This window comes from Limanda limanda, chromosome 22 (genome assembly GCF_963576545.1).
Source record: "Limanda limanda chromosome 22, fLimLim1.1, whole genome shotgun sequence".
NCBI classification, from domain to species: Eukaryota; Metazoa; Chordata; class Actinopteri; order Pleuronectiformes; family Pleuronectidae; genus Limanda; species Limanda limanda.
Genome location: NC_083657.1, coordinates 8242112 through 8257711, shown reverse-complemented (window position 1 = coordinate 8257711; position 15600 = coordinate 8242112). Strand labels below are relative to the sequence as shown.

Below are 15600 nucleotides of genomic sequence, written 5' to 3'. Positions count from 1 at the left end.
GTGACACGGGCCGGTGCTGCCCTCTGCTGGACAGATAGATAGATAGATAGATAGATAGATAGATAGATAGATAGATAGATAGATAGATAGATAGATAGATAGATAGATAGATAGATAGATAGATAGATAGATAGATAGATAGATAGATAGATAGATAGATAGATAGATAGATAGATAGATAGATAGATAGATAGATAGATAGATAGATAGATAGATAGATAGATAGATAGATAGATAGATAGATAGATAGATAGATAGATAGATAGTACTATAGAGTACTTTATTCATCCCCGAAGGGAAATTAAGTTGTCATAGCAGCCGGAATATTTGAATACAATAAAATACAATACAATAGAATAAAATAAAAAATATTGAGGTAGAAAGAATAAAAAACAGAAGCACAAGATAAAATAAAATAAAATAGGTAGATAAGGTGCAGTGGCAAGATGATGGTAATAGTACTGATGATATGATGGTAATGTTATTGTTAGACAGTATACAAAAATAGTACAGTATATATATTATAGTAATTATACCAATATAATAGCAGTATATAGTAATAATGGCAGCACCAGTATATATAATAATAGTAATAGTAATATTATAATAATAATTATAACATGTACACATATCTATATACACATATAAATATGTGTATATAGACTTATGTATACAAAGAATATACAGAGAGTATGAAATAATATATGATATATAGTAGAGGTATGATTATATGTATTTGACTATACAATAGGTAATATAATATTTATATATAATAATATAATATATTATATTCTTATGTTTTGGTTTGTTTCCTCCCTGCATAACATTACATTATATTGATTTTCTGCAACTGCAAACTCTTTCTGTGTTGTAACATTGGTGCTGTGAATGTATTAATTTTGACATTATTGTTTCGGTTTACTAACATTTATTGGGTGTTAATGAATTTATTTTAATCTTTAAGAAAAAGAACGAGAGTGAACATGTTTACTTTTCTTTATTATAAAGCCACAGATTGGAATATGGTTATATACGTTATTTTTATTCCTATTTTATAAGTCTTATTTAATACAATTAGTTCATTTTAGTGCATTTCATTTTTAGTACATCACAATATTATAAAATAAAATATAGTGTTTGTTAATATTATACAATATGTCCATATCTCATAATTGTACAACATTGTACAGTATAGTTTGGTATATTTCTACCCATTTATATATATTTCTTTATTTTATAGCTGTTTCCACATTACTATGACTAACATGTAACAAATCAAGACATTTGTAGGTGCACCAGTATTATAACTTTTGCACAATTATATATTCAGAGAAATAACTGCTGTATTAATTTACATAAAGGTTAGGTTCTTTATATAATATGTGGAGCTTTCAGATGTTATTATGTTTATGTCACATGAATTTGATGTAAACAGCTCTTAAATAAAAAATGTACTTTTCTGTCTACAAAATCATTAAACATCTAATCCCACAAGCACTTTTAAAGTCTTATTTAAAAGTCCTTGTGTATTACGTATATTCTATTCTGTATATAAGCAAAGCGAAAGCTTTTTCTCAAAATTGCTTTAAAAACCCAGATCAAGTTGACAATGACAACTGATAATAAAGAGACACAGAGAACGTGGGAGTGGAATCATATTAAATCTTTAATGCATCACTCAGTTAATCATTATCATACATGCATTCACACTTTCTGAATTAGTTCAGGTAGGCACCTGTAGTTTTAAACAAACAACAAGTTAAGCCATTAACAGTAATAGAAAAATGATACCATTATTTCCCACACACACACACACACATTAAAAATTCTTTAAAATAAAATCTTTGAAGTGTCGTTAATGCAGTATAAGGAATGCCATATCCAGCGAATAAGAGCTTGTGCAATCGTGAATACATTTCCTGTCAGTAAAAATGTAATATCAAATGTATTAGTATTAAAGTACCATCATTAAGATCATGGTAGTTCACATTGACTGTGGTCAAGGTCTTCCCTGAGTCATTAACTCTCAAATCAATAACCACATTGTAAAGTGAGCAAGAGCAACGGAACGGCCGTCATCACAGCCAGGATTTTGGGCACAAGTCTTTGAGAATAAAAGTAGAAAACTGCCATCAGTCTCTCTCCATTGAGAATTATTCTAGCGTCCGTCTGTGGCGTACAGAGAATGCGATGAGTCTGTGGTAAACAGCGCTCAGGAGGACGATGGCTCCTGTCACCATCCCGCAGATGAGACTGAAGGCCCAGCGAGGTCCCAGGATCGTGTAGACCTGGGAGACAAAAATGGGACCCAACGTCCGCGCACAGCTGCCAGAGGCCGTCAACCACCCCATGTACACACCCTGCAGGAAGTCAAAGCCACATTAACGATTCTCAAGAGAGGAATTCAAACATTTTATCATGTTTTCAAAATAAAGCACCATATCCATTACACTATAATCCTCTCACCTGAGGTTTGGGCCCGAGGATTTTGGAATACAGGGTGTAGGACATGACGTTGCAGGCTGCGTATCCCATGCCAATCAAGACGTCAGCTGAGATGTACTGGGCGATGTGTATTGCTGGAGTATACTGGCACCAGGTCTGTTGATACGGGCAGCCGGTTGGCTCTAAAGAGCTGTTGGAGGCTAACGTGGCCTCAGATATCCGACTGACCAGTGAGTTGTTTTTGAGGTCTGGGTTTGGAAGAGAAAATCCAAAATATCAATATGTAGGTTCTCACTTCAATACAGAAAACTGAAACATTGTGTGGCATTAAAACAATACACACCCGCCCACTGGATCTTTGGGTAATGGTTCCCCCATGGAAGCAGGGTAAAGAATCCACAGAATATAATGGCCAGTCCAACGAGAAACACAGGACGATCCCCAACCCTGGCAGGAAGAAAAGAAAACATTCCTGGTGTTAAACCAAACTATGACAAGTTCAGGTGTAGTTCTCTTCAATACATTCATGAGTAACTGTACCTTTGAGAAGCCACTTTTACAACCAGAAACACAAAGATGGATTCAAATCCAATGCAGCACATGATGATGCCATTGTATACAACAGCTTCCTTCCTTGTCCAGGAGAACATGTCCATGGAAAAGGGGGTGGTGATTCTGCAAAATCATAAAAACATCCATTTAAATCTGTGCCGTCAAGTGTAAATTTGCATGCATTATGATTTGACTGCTACCGTATTCTGCAATGAAATACGTACGTCTCAAAGATGGCAAAGATGAACATGACCATGAAGAAGAGGACGTTGGAGGTCAGGACCGCCACCTGATCGATTGTTCCCTCAGTTTCTTCGCTAATGTCATCTCCATCTATAGGAAAATAAAAGGGTGGGGAAATAAAAGCTTCAACCAGGAAACACTGGCTAATAATATGTCCCATAATTCTCAAAGAAAATTCACAGGGCATTTGCATTCAATTTAAACATGTATAATAAAGACAGAGCAGGACATCACATACCTTCCGAATTGTAGTTGATGGCTCGAATGTGTCTTCCATGTTCATCAACACGATGCTCTCTGTTAGTGAAAATCAACACAGCCCCTAATTACTATCGATGATGAAATTAAAAGATGATTCCAGACATTGAGAAGCAAGATGCAAGTAGCTGACTGAAATGAATGGGTTTTGAAAGACATAGTAAGGTTATTTTTGTCTTGTGTCCTCAAATTCCAAAAACTACATGAGCTTAGCGTTACATATTGTGTATTTGTTCAGGGGGGAAATCTTCACCTCAGCACCAACAGGACCAGCAGGATGTTGATGAGGCCGAAAGCCGCAGCCAGTATAGCAGGAGCAGTGTACATGTTGAGCTGCAGATCTATGAACTTCACTGTGAAACCGTGCTCGCCGAAGAACGACAGGCACGCCTGAAGTGCTGAAAAACACAAACACACGCAAATTTTAAGAATAAAATCCACAACGTCTGTCCTTGTTGTCTTTTTCACAGCATACACAACACTGACAGTGCTGCTAGTACGCTGGGCAGCTTTGCATGATCTAAAGTGCAGGAATCTTTACCCGGTCCCAGGATGAAACCGAGGGCCTGACAGGCGCTCATGTTCGCCATGGCACCAGTTCTCTCCTTGAGCGATGTCGCCCCAGCAACATACGACCTCACCACAGCAACGTTGCCTGCAATGAAAAGACCAAATCTACATTATCATGATGTGGGACACTGACAATATCATCCAATTGCAAATGTGGTGTAATGCACACATGTTTGAGAGCAAATAAGAATCGCACAAATCACCTGCTCCAAAGCCGACAAAAGCTCTGGCCAAGAGGATGTGGAACTTGTTATTGGCCGTGGGCAGGTTTGCATAGGCGTAGTAGATATTGCCTAGCAGGTTGATGAAGATGGAGCACACCAGTGGCTCCCGGCGTGGTCGGTGATTAGACCACAGGCCGAATATGGGGGAGGCCACCATCTGACCGAGGCTGTAGGCGGCCACCACCCATCCCAGGAAGCTGGCGGTGGCGCTTCCATCCATCTATGTGAAAAACAGATGGAAGAAAAAGCAAAAGCACAAGAATGACTTTCGGTGCAACGCAAATATGAACAAGTACCATTACTGACACATGCTGTTATATTTGGCTGGTGCGGTCTTCCTGCTGAATCTAAAGTTGAGTCTCCAATTGTTTTTGATTTATTCTTTGACTTCCTGTTTACCCTGCATTTGCATTTGAACAATAAAAGCACTGCCCCTTAATTAAAAAACAATCGATTCATACATACCTTCTGCAAATAGGGCCAAAGGGATGTGATGACAATAGTGAAACCTGAAAGTGCAAGCAACACATTGATGATTTGGATGCTGACAAAAATCCCAAACTTCATACTAAACATAAGCCCGACCAACACACAGATCATATTCAGAGTCTATGAGTGGGAAATACCATAAATAAAACCTGTGTGGCTATTACTCACCGACGCTGCTGAGGAACATGGTGAAGTACATGACTCTGATGGACCTCCACCGACTCTTGTAGTCTCCATCCTGGGAGTCGTCGCTGCACATGACGGGGACAGGACAAGACAAGAAAAGACATGAGGACAGGACATGACAAGACACGGCAAGGGGATAGGACAAGACAAGACAAGGGGAAAGGACAAGACATGAAAAGGGTACCAGACAAGACACGACAAGGGGATAGGTAAGGACAGGACAAGGCAAGGGGACAGAACAGGACAATACAAGGGGATAGGACAATACAAGACAGGACAGGGGGATAGGACAGGAAAAGACAAGGGGATAGGACAGGACAGGACAACACAAGGGGATAGGAAAGGACAAGACAGGACAATGGGATAGTACAAAACAGGACAAGACAAGGGAACAGGACAGGAAAGGACAGGACAAGACAAGAAAAGACATGAGGACAGGACATGACAAGACACGACAAGGGGATAGGACAAGACAAGGGGATAGGACAGGACAAGACAAGGGGACAGAACAGGACAGGCAGGACAATACAAGGGGATAGGACAGGACAAGACAGGACAGGGAAAGACAAGGGGATAGGACAGAACAGGACAAGACGAGGGGATAGGAAAGGACAAAACAGGACAAGACAAGAGGACAGGACAGGACAGGAAAGGACAGGACAAGACAAAGGGATATAACAGGTAAAGACAAGGGGATAGGACAGAACAGGACAAGGGAACAGGACAGGAAAGGACAGGACAAGACAAGAAAAGACATGAGGACAGGACATGACAAGACACGACAAGGGGATAGGACAAGACAAGGGGATAGGACAGGACAAGACAAGGGGACAGAACAGGACAGGCAGGACAATACAAGGGGATAGGACAGGACAAGACAGGACAGGGAAAGACAAGGGGATAGGACAGAACAGGACAAGACGAGGGGATAGGAAAGGACAAAACAGGACAAGACAAGAGGACAGGACAGGACAGGAAAGGACAGGACAAGACAAAGGGATATAACAGGTAAAGACAAGGGGATAGGACAGAACAGGACAAGACGAGGGGATAGGAAAGGACAGGACAAGACAAGGGGATAGAACAGGTAAAGACAAGGGGAAAGGACAGAACAGAACAAGACAAGGGGATAGGACAGGTAAATACAAGGGGATAGGACAGAACAGGACAAGACAAGGGGATAGGAAAGGACAGGACAAGACAAGGGGATAGAACAGGTAAAGACATGGGGATAGAACAGGTAAAGAGAAGGGGAAAGGACAGAACAGGACAAGACAAGGGAATAGGAAAGGACAGGACAAGACAAGGGGATATAACAGGTAAAGACAAGGGGATAGGACAGTGCAGGACAAGATCAGGGGATCGAACAGGGAAAGACAAGGGAATAGGACAAGATCAGGGGCTAGGACACAACAGGACAAGTCAAGACAGGACAAGGGGACAGGACAGGTGTCGTGAGGTAACTGACAGGCTGGGACACAACCCAGTCTGACCTGATCGTCACGGTTCACTAGTGTCCGTGCAGTTGCATCACTCCCTGTTTACTATTACTCAGTGGAAGTCTCTAGTTTGTGGCTGAACTCTCATGCTCACCTGCTGGCATCGTCCCGGAGCAGCGGCGTGTCTTCATCGGAGTCAACGAGTCGCGACATGTCCCCTGAAAAACCCCAGAAGAAGAACGACGTCTCCCACTTTGCAGATGTGAAACTGAGCTGCTACTTCGCCATTGAGCTACACCGACCAGGAGCTAACAGCGGCTAACGTTAGCAACCCGAGCTATCATGTCGTATTGTTATACACTAGAACGCTAGGCTAGCTTACTCCACACACACTGCTCGGGGTCATCTCAACCCGATGTCCACACACATGAGCTAGGTGGCTGATGGACTATGATACCAGACAACAACATTCAATAGCATCAAAGCTAACGTACTTACAATAGCAACTTCCGGTCAGTCTTTTCAAAATAAACTCAAATCACTATTTCATCAAAGGGCAATCTGAGGGGGTTTTTCTTGAAGAACGACCACTTGCGTGTAAATGTAACTTTGTATACATTGTGCCGTCAAATAACGCATCGATTGGATTTTTCTTAACCATTACCGACTTTGTGCTTTTATTTTGAACACAAAATCAGACAACTTCTGGTCAGATCCGGGTGTGTTCCGTCCACCTTGACGCAGGAAACTCACGTGTCTGAAACCACATCAACATTTCAGGTCAGTGTCCACAATCTGTCATTCTGTAACAACCAGGATCCCGTGTGACCCATTAAAGCACTGAGCACTTTACATGTGATCACAAACACACTTATTACAAAGGCTCGTATTACTCCTTAATCTCCAGTTCAAGCTTTAGATTCTAAAAAGAACAAGATGCTGCAAATGCTTTTCCATTTCTGTGCTTTTTGTCATTGTCGAATGTATTTTGTGAGTGTTTGCACAAATGAACCAGAGCAAGTGTTACTTCTTTCAACAAAATAATTAAATTGGAAAATACAATAGCATAGAGCCAAAGCATATATATTTAAAGACTGTGCCGCCATTTGCTTTAAATATATATCAATTAGTATTAAAATACAATGGATGAGTTTGATTTCAATTCTAAATTCTGCCTTTATTCAGGGATGGGCAGATACATTTATTGGAAAAATACAGTTAAATATTAACTGTGAGGCATCATAAAAATGGAAATTTAAGCCTGCAGCCTCCGATTGAACGACTCATTTATTGGTTTGTTGAGATCAGGTTCAAGGTTCAGAAAAGTTATGATCCAGCCCGAAGCGAGACGCAAAGAAGAAGAAGCACAAGGTGAGAAATGTTTTGGTTGTTTGGTCTCCATGAATTATAAGTTGCTCCAATTCTTAAAAGTTCCTGTTGGGATTGTTTTTTGTTTTAGTCTCAATCAAATTGACATTGTGTAAATATGTAACAAAGGCTCTTATTACTCTTTGATCTCAAGTTCAAGCTTTAGATTCTAAAAAGAACAAGATGCTGCAAATGCTTTTCCATTTCCTTGCTTTTTGTCATTGTCGAATGTATTTTGTGAGTGTTTGCACAAATGAACCAGAGCAGTTCAACAAAATAATTAAATTGGGAAATAAAAAAGCATAGAGCAAAGGCATATATATTTAAACACTGTGCTTCCATTTGCTTTAAATATATATCAATTAGTATTAAAATACAATGGATGAGTTTGATTTCAATTCTAAATTATGCCTTTATTCAGGGATAGGCAGATACATTTAATGAAAAAATACAGTTAAATATTAACTGTGAGGCATCATAAAAATAGTTTGTTGAGATCAGGTTCAAGGTTCAGAAAACGTATGATCCAGCACGAACCGAGACGCAAAGAAGAAGCACAAGGTGAGAAATGTTTTGGTTGTTTGGTCTCCATAAATTATAAGTTGCTCCAATTCTTAAAAGATCCTGTTGGGATTTTTTTTTGTTTTAGTCTCAATCAAATTTACAGTGTGTAAATATTTAACCTGAGTAACGTTAGCGGCTCAAAAGTGAAAGCGAGAGTAAGCCTGCAGAGCAAACCCTTTTGTCCGAGGAGGTGATTTTCACTTTTCAAGTTCCACATAGAAATTAGCTCGATAAAGTGACCTTGGATGTGATTCTAAATCTGAACAAGGTCCTGATTTCTGTCTTTAAAGTCGATACCTGAACCTGTTTGAAGGATATTTCCTTCCTATTTCATTTTGCTCTGATAGACCCACATTAATCTTTATTCTGTTCATATTCAAGCTGTGCTGATTTAAACCAGATAATAAAGCGTGAAGGATCATATATCACGTGTGTCTCCTCACTGAATTAATTCTCCTTTCTTTTGTCAGGTTTACACGTGATGACCCAGGTGTACCTTTTGCTGCTTCTTTTCTCGTCTTTGTCAAGCGCTGCCCCTGGTAAACAGTTTAACTTACACCATTCCACTATTTCAGAATGTATTTACTCTCCAGTCTGCCCTTTTTATGCATGTGATCAGTTATTATTTTGGCAATATTCAGGCAATTATATTAAATTTTATATTTCCACTAAATCACACTTAACCTTATTTGCTGAGAGGAGCTGAATGGATCTTTACTAAACATAATTTCAAGATAACTTGTTCATTATCTTGACTAATAACATTTATTCTGTTGCAGTTTCAAAGAGCTTCCTGGTTTCGGTCAGGCCTCCTGTCTTAGAGCAACTTGGTAGAGAAGCCACACTACCATGCTGGCTCAATCCACCACAGAGTGCTGAGGCTCTGGAGGTACGCTGGTACCGCAATCATCGCTTCGATACCCCGATCATACTGTATTACAATAAAAAGATGTACGAGATCCAGGATGCTTCATACCTGGGCCGAGCCTCGTTTGGCCTGAAGGACGCAGCGTCCGGTGGGCTGGCAGCAGGAGACGTGAGCCTGAAGCTGCTAAATGTCGGGATTGAGGACAACGGAGATTACACTTGTTATGTGAGCAGTGGTCAGCATTCTGATCGTGGAAGTGTCAGTCTTAATTTGACAAGTGAGTGACAGGGGGAAAAAAACACAATTCTAAAAAATGGCTTAAACGTTAGTAAAATCTTCTTCATCTTCGTCCCACTTCTAGAAACAGGAACCACTCCGCTCCTGTCAATGGTGTGGGCAGAGGAAAACCTGGTGAATTTGAGCTGTGAATCTGAAGGCTGGTATCTGAGGCCGAAGCTGCACTGGGTCGACCAGAAGCAAAATCTGACCCCAAAGAGTTTGGAGTACGGCAAAGTCTCTTCTGGTCTTGTGTCAGTCCACAGCTGGGTTCTGGTCCCACGCTCCTCGGAGATTTCCTGCTCAGTGGGTCTCTCTGACATGGACACGAAGGAGGCAAGACTGCGGCTGGAAATCCCTCCTCAAGCTGCCGAAAAGGGTAGGGAAAATTGTCTGTCTCTTAATTTAAATAGAACATTAATAAAAGAATAATATAAATGTGTCTTGTTTTTATTTAGTGGATCAATCTGCCCCTGGATTGGTGGCTGTATTGGTGATCTTCATTCTACTCTTCTTGGCTGCATTAGCTTTACTTGGATGGCTGTACATCAAGAAGAGAGGTACATGTCGTCAATTTCTTTAAATCACCTTTTCCTCAATAAAAATGGGAATTGAATGAATTATGTGAAGAAATTCATCAGCACAATCAAAGTCACTAATCATAGGATTAAAGTGATGTTCTTTTGAGTATTAACTGATTCTGTGCTTTATCAGATGCTTTGCAACATTTCCATTATTCCTAGCTTTATTCTATAAAATGTCAGAAAACAGTGTCAAAATGTCACATCTTTCTTAAGCCACATTTAATATATGTACTTGAGTGCAGAAAATCCGTGCAAATAAGATTACTTATTTTTCACCTCTAGTTTTACGGAAGAAAGACGAATCAGAGAGGAACCAAGCTGAGGGTAAGAAATACCTCACACAATCACATCAGTATTAACTCAATAGAGCACATAAATTCAATTAACCCACAGCAGGTTTCTAACAATCATAGAGGTCAGTCCCCTAAATATGTGATAATATAATAAGATCCAGATCCAAAACAAAGTGTAATGCACTCTTCCCTGATCAATACCACATCCTTCCACAAGCTTCCTGGAAATCAGTCCAGTATAGTTTTTGTATAATCTTGCTGACCAGCAAGTATAACAAATAATGTGTTCTAGGTATATGGAATAAATGCAATTAAACAAAATCTGAGCTAATGGGTTAATTGTTGGGTTTTGTGTTTCCAGAGAATAAGAAGCTTTTACATGAAGGTAAGAAGTAACTCACTCTGTCATTGTTGTCATGAAATGTATTGAATTGAAATAGGAGCAGACTGTTGTCTTTACTTGCTGGAGCGTTGTGTCGAGTCCATGTTCACTGTGTCTGTATCTGTTTACAGCTAAGGAGGAAGCTCTTGAAGAGGCTAAAAAGCAAAACGGTAATCTAAACTTTCAGAGAATAATGCTCACCATATACATTATACATCAGCTTATTATGACTCTGTCTGATTCAAAACTAATCTATGTTTAAATTTTTCAATAAATATTAAACTAATCTTGCTTACAAGCAAGTGTAAGAAATTATGTGAAAACATTACCTCTTTCGGTATTAAATTCAATTTAAAAACACTGAGCTCATGGGTTTACTTTTGTGTTTTGTGTTTCCAGTGACAATTAAGCATTTACAAGAAGGTAAGAAGTATCTCACTCTGTCATTGTTGTCATGACATGTATTGAATTGAAAAAGGAGAAATACAAATCAGAGAGCAACCAAGCTGAGGGTAAGAAATACCTCACACAATCACATGGAGCACATTTCAGTATTAACTCAGAAGAGCAAATAAGTTCAATCAACCCAAGTTTCTCACACTCATAAAGTCAGTCCCCTCAATATTCATGATTTCTTTCTTCAAGATCCAGGAATAATTCAGTGTTAAAACAGTGAAAATGTCAACAACAAAAAACACCCAAGTCCAAAACGCTAAAGAAAGTGAAAATAAATTCCTTATCCGCCCCTTTCTCCGGATCCACACAAAAGTGTACTGCACTCTTCCCTGATCCATACCACATCCTTCCACAAGCTTTCTGGAAATCCATCCAGTAGTTTTTGTCTAATCTTGCTTACAAGCAAGTATAAGAAATAATGTGTCCTAGGTAGACGGGATAAATGCAGTTAAAAAAAAATTAAGCTCATGGGTTAATTTTTGTGTTTTGTGTTTCCAGAGAATAAGAGACTTTTACAAGAAGGTAAGAAATAAACCGACTCTGTCATTGTTGTCATGACATGTATTGAATTGAAATAGGAGCAGACTGTTGTCCTTACTTGCTGGAGCGTTGTGTCGAGTCCATGTTCAATGTGTCTGTATCTGGTTACAGCTACAGTTCAGAAGGCAGCTCTTGAAGAGGCTAAAAAGCAAAACGGTAATCTAAACTTTTAAGAGAATCATGCTCACCATATACATTATACATCAGCCTCTTTTGACTCCATCTGATTCAAATCGAATCTATGTTTCGATTTTTCAGTACATATTTAACTAATCTTACTTACAAGCAAGTGTAAGAAATGATGTGGAAACATTACCTCTTTGCTGGAGGTAATAAGTTCAATATAAAAACACTGAGCTCATGGGTATTCGTTTGTGTTTTGTGTTTCCAGAGACATTGAAGCTTTCAGAAAAAGGTAAGAAGTATCTCACTCTGTCATTGTTGCCATGAAATGTATTGAATTGATAAAGGAGAAATACATATCAGAGAGCAACCAAGCCGAGGGTAAGAAATACCTCACACAATCACATGGAGCACATCTCAGTATTAACTCAGTAAAGCAAATAAATTCAATCAACCCCAGTTTCACACACTCATGAAGTCAGTCCCCTGAATATTCATGATTTCTTTCATCAAGATACAGGAATAATTCAGTGTTAAAACAGTGAAAATGTCAACAACAAAAAACACCCAAGTCCACAACGCTAAAGAAAGTGAAAATAAATTCCTTATCCGCCCCTTTCTCCGGATCCACACAAAAGTGTACTGCACTCTTACCTGATCCATACCACATCCTTCCACAAGCTTTCTGGAAATCCATCCAGTAGTTTTTGTCTAATCTTGCTTACAAGCAAGTATAAGAAATAATGTGTCATAGGTAGAGGGGATAAATGCTGTTAAAAAAAAATTAAGCTCATGGGTTAATTTTTGTGTTTTGTGTTTCCAGAGAATAAGAGACTTTTACAAGAAGGTAAGAAGTAACCGACTCTGTCATTGTTGTCATGACATGTATTGAATTGAAATAGGAGCAGACTGTTGTCCTTACTTGCTGGAGCGTTGTGTCGAGTCCATGTTCACTGTGTCTGTATCTGGTTACAGCTACAGTTCAGAAGGCAGCTCTTGAAGAGGCTAAAAAGGAAAACGGTAATCTAAACTTTTAAGAGAATCATGCTCACCATAAACATTATACATCAGCTTATTATGACTCTGATTCAAATCTAATCTATGTTAACATTTTTCAGTAAATATTTAACTAATCTTGCTTACAAGCAAGTGTAAGAGATTATGTGAAAGCATTACCTCTTTGGGAGAGTTAATATGTGCAATTTAAAAAAAAACTGAGCTCATGTTTTTTTTTGTGTTTTGTGTTTCCAGAGACAATGAAGCTTTTACAAGAAGGTAAGAAGTAACTCACTCTGTCATTGTTGTCAAAACTTGTATTGAATTGAAATAAGAGAAATACAAATCAGAGAGCAACCAAGATGAGGGTAAGAAATACCACACAAAATCAAATGGAGCACATTTTAGTATTAACTCAGTAGAGCAAATAAATTCAATCAACCCAAGTTTCTCACAATCATAAAGTCAGTCCCCTCAATATTCATGATTTCTTTCATCGAGATCCAGGAATAATTCAGTGTTAAAACAGTGAAAATGTCAACAACAAAAAAACCCCAAGTCCACAAGGCTTAAGAAAGTGTAAATAAATTCCTTATCTGCTCCTTTCTCCGGATCCACACCAAAGTGTACTGCACTCTTCCCTGATCCATACCGCATCCTTCCACAAGCTTCCTGGAAATCAGTCCAGTAATTTTTGTCTAATCTCGCTTACAAACATAGATAAGAAATAATGTGTTCTAGGTAGAGGGAATAAATGCAATTAAAAAAAATCTGAGCTCATGTGTTAATTTTTGTGTTTTGTGTTTCCAGCACATAAGAAACTTTTACAAAAAGGTAAGAAGTAACTCGATCTGTCATTGTTGTCATGACATGTATTGAATTGAAATAGGAGCAGATTGTTGTCATTACTTGCTGGAGCGTTGTGTCGAGTCCATGTTCACTGTGTCTGTATCTGTTCTCAGTTACAGTTGAGCCGACAGCTCTTGAAGAGGCTAAAAAGCATTACGGTAATCTAAACTTTTCAGAGAATCACACTGACCATTAACATTATAAATAAGCCTATTATGACTCTGTCTGATTCAAATCTAATCTATGTTTTAATTTTTCAGGAAATGTTGAACTTGAGGATAAAAGAAATCCAAACGTCACAATCAAAGATGGTATCTTCAGAGACAATAATTATTATGATGGAAAAGCAGTATCCTGTCTCACAGCGATAAGGGGAACCCCTGGCTTCACTTCAGGTCAACACTACTGGGAGGTTTCTTTGGAGAAACCTTTGTACGTGCTCAAACAGTCCTGGTGGGTGGGGGTAACAAAGGCAACTGACTTCCCTCTGCAGGGTGATGCTCCTTCTAACACATCAAATGGTTTCTGGTTCCTGTCGTCTTCCCCTGACAGAGAAAACATCTTTCTTTTAAACACAGAACCAGAGGTTTTACTGCCTGTTCGCTCAACACCGAGAATAGTCGGTGTGTATCTGAATTATGACGGCGGAGAGCTTTCCTTTTATAATGTGGAAGATGAATCTGTCATTGGATCTCTCACTGCTACGTTCCAAGGTGAAGTCTTTCCTTTTTTCAATCCTGGTAAAGGTTACGGAGCAACTATGCAGATATTAAAGAGGACAGAACAGGGTGAGTGTAATGACACATGGGAACAATGAAAGGGCACAAGAGCCTGAATCTTAATATCTTCTGAGTCTAAACTTTTCTATAAAAATTATTATATAGCAACCGCAAGTAATCATGAAAAGCACCGACTGGCAAATCATACCCTTTGCATGTGTTGTATATACTTCCATCTGTCTTTGCTAACTGGTAACGATGCCATTTCATCATTACAGCATTTAATCTACATGATGATATATGATTGGTTCATCTAAATAAGGTGTTGATCATGTCTCTGTAATCTTATTAGTTACAAAATGTTATGCATTACTACACTATATGATGTTATTTTTAACAACCTTAAAGTGACGCCATAATGATCATTACCATTCCCACTATATGATCATACCTTTTTTTTCAATAAATTTTAGGTCTGGTTGATAATCCTGTACAGAATATATAAACTGCATATATATATATATAAGACTAGATTGTTTCTCTATTGTTTGCAGAACTTTCTTGAAAATGTGTGTTAATAAATGTCAATATTTTTGTTGACCTTTGACCCATCAGCTCCCAAGGCTAATCATCTAGAGATAGACTGCCAAGTAATATTTACTTTACTTCTTAGCTTTTATAACATTAATAACCTACAGGCATGTATTTTAACATTCTGCCCTGGAACTCGGTTTGAATAAAGACAGGTGTGGAGAAAAGATAAATTCAAGCTTCATGGATACAAGCAACCTCCAAAGGGGGCGGAGTCATTTCAGCATCATACACAAAAGGTTGCAAAAATGTAACCTTCAGATTATGTTCTTGATGTTTACCTGTTTCTTCTTCAGTGGTAGTTGTAGTTCTGACTTAAGAAAACTGCATGTTAGAATTGTTTGTCACATAAACACTTTTATAATGTTTGCAAGAGATAAATGAGTAATTTGTTTAATTTAATTTAGCAAAGTCTTTGTGTTGTGGGCTCTGCGTGTTATACAGCAATGAAGCTATGGAAATTATAAGTAAGATGTAGAGTAGAATTATTCTGACTGAATGAATGTATAATTATATTCTATTTTTCATGTTATATTTAATGTGTTCATCTTTTTATGCCGTTTGTCTTTTCTTTGACTGGAAATT

The 15600-nt window shown here is 38.5% G+C and overlaps 2 protein-coding genes across 2 annotated transcripts; one reads left to right on the top strand and one right to left on the bottom strand.

Moving 5' to 3' along the window:
* Positions 1 to 1648: 1648 nt before the first annotated feature.
* mfsd8 (major facilitator superfamily domain containing 8) lies at positions 1649 to 6843 on the bottom strand. The gene is made up of 12 exons (XM_061095781.1): positions 6561 to 6843; positions 4950 to 5032; positions 4758 to 4801; positions 4272 to 4512; positions 4040 to 4153; positions 3752 to 3896; positions 3479 to 3537; positions 3222 to 3330; positions 2986 to 3120; positions 2789 to 2892; positions 2467 to 2693; positions 1649 to 2360 (listed from the first exon to the last, which is right to left on the bottom strand). The coding sequence occupies exons 1-12, from the start codon at positions 6617 to 6619 to the stop codon at positions 2154 to 2156; spliced, it is 1527 nt and encodes a 508-aa protein (XP_060951764.1). The 5' UTR covers positions 6620 to 6843; the 3' UTR covers positions 1649 to 2153.
* A 1452-nt stretch (positions 6844 to 8295) lies between these two features.
* On the top strand, positions 8296 to 14549 carry LOC133028788 (butyrophilin-like protein 8). The gene is made up of 14 exons (XM_061095822.1): positions 8296 to 8335; positions 8809 to 8877; positions 9118 to 9483; positions 9568 to 9861; positions 10873 to 10911; positions 11696 to 11719; positions 11849 to 11893; positions 12129 to 12152; positions 12684 to 12707; positions 12836 to 12880; positions 13112 to 13135; positions 13667 to 13690; positions 13819 to 13863; positions 13966 to 14549. Exons 1-14 carry the CDS (start codon positions 8296 to 8298, stop codon positions 14520 to 14522), a joined length of 1620 nt encoding a protein of 539 aa, XP_060951805.1. The 3' UTR covers positions 14523 to 14549.
* Positions 14550 to 15600: the final 1051 nt, after the last annotated feature.

Excerpts from the sequence above, each read along its gene's own strand:
- mfsd8 (XM_061095781.1), bottom strand. The coding sequence starts at position 6,619 with ATGTCGCGACTCGTTGACTCCGATGAAGACACGCCGCTGCTCCGGGAC. Across the intron at positions 4,513-4,757 it reads TTTGGCCCTATTTGCAGAAG|ATGGATGGAAGCGCCACCGC; the intron begins GTATGTATGAAT and ends TTTTTCACATAG. Across the intron at positions 3,121-3,221 it reads ATCTTTGCCATCTTTGAGAC|AATCACCACCCCCTTTTCCA; the intron begins GTACGTATTTCA and ends ATGATTTTGCAG.
- LOC133028788 (XM_061095822.1), top strand. The coding sequence starts at position 8,296 with ATGATCCAGCACGAACCGAGACGCAAAGAAGAAGCACAAG. Across the intron at positions 8,878-9,117 it reads TTTGTCAAGCGCTGCCCCTG|TTTCAAAGAGCTTCCTGGTT; the intron begins GTAAACAGTTTA and ends ATTCTGTTGCAG. Across the intron at positions 11,720-11,848 it reads TAAGAGACTTTTACAAGAAG|CTACAGTTCAGAAGGCAGCT; the intron begins GTAAGAAATAAA and ends ATCTGGTTACAG.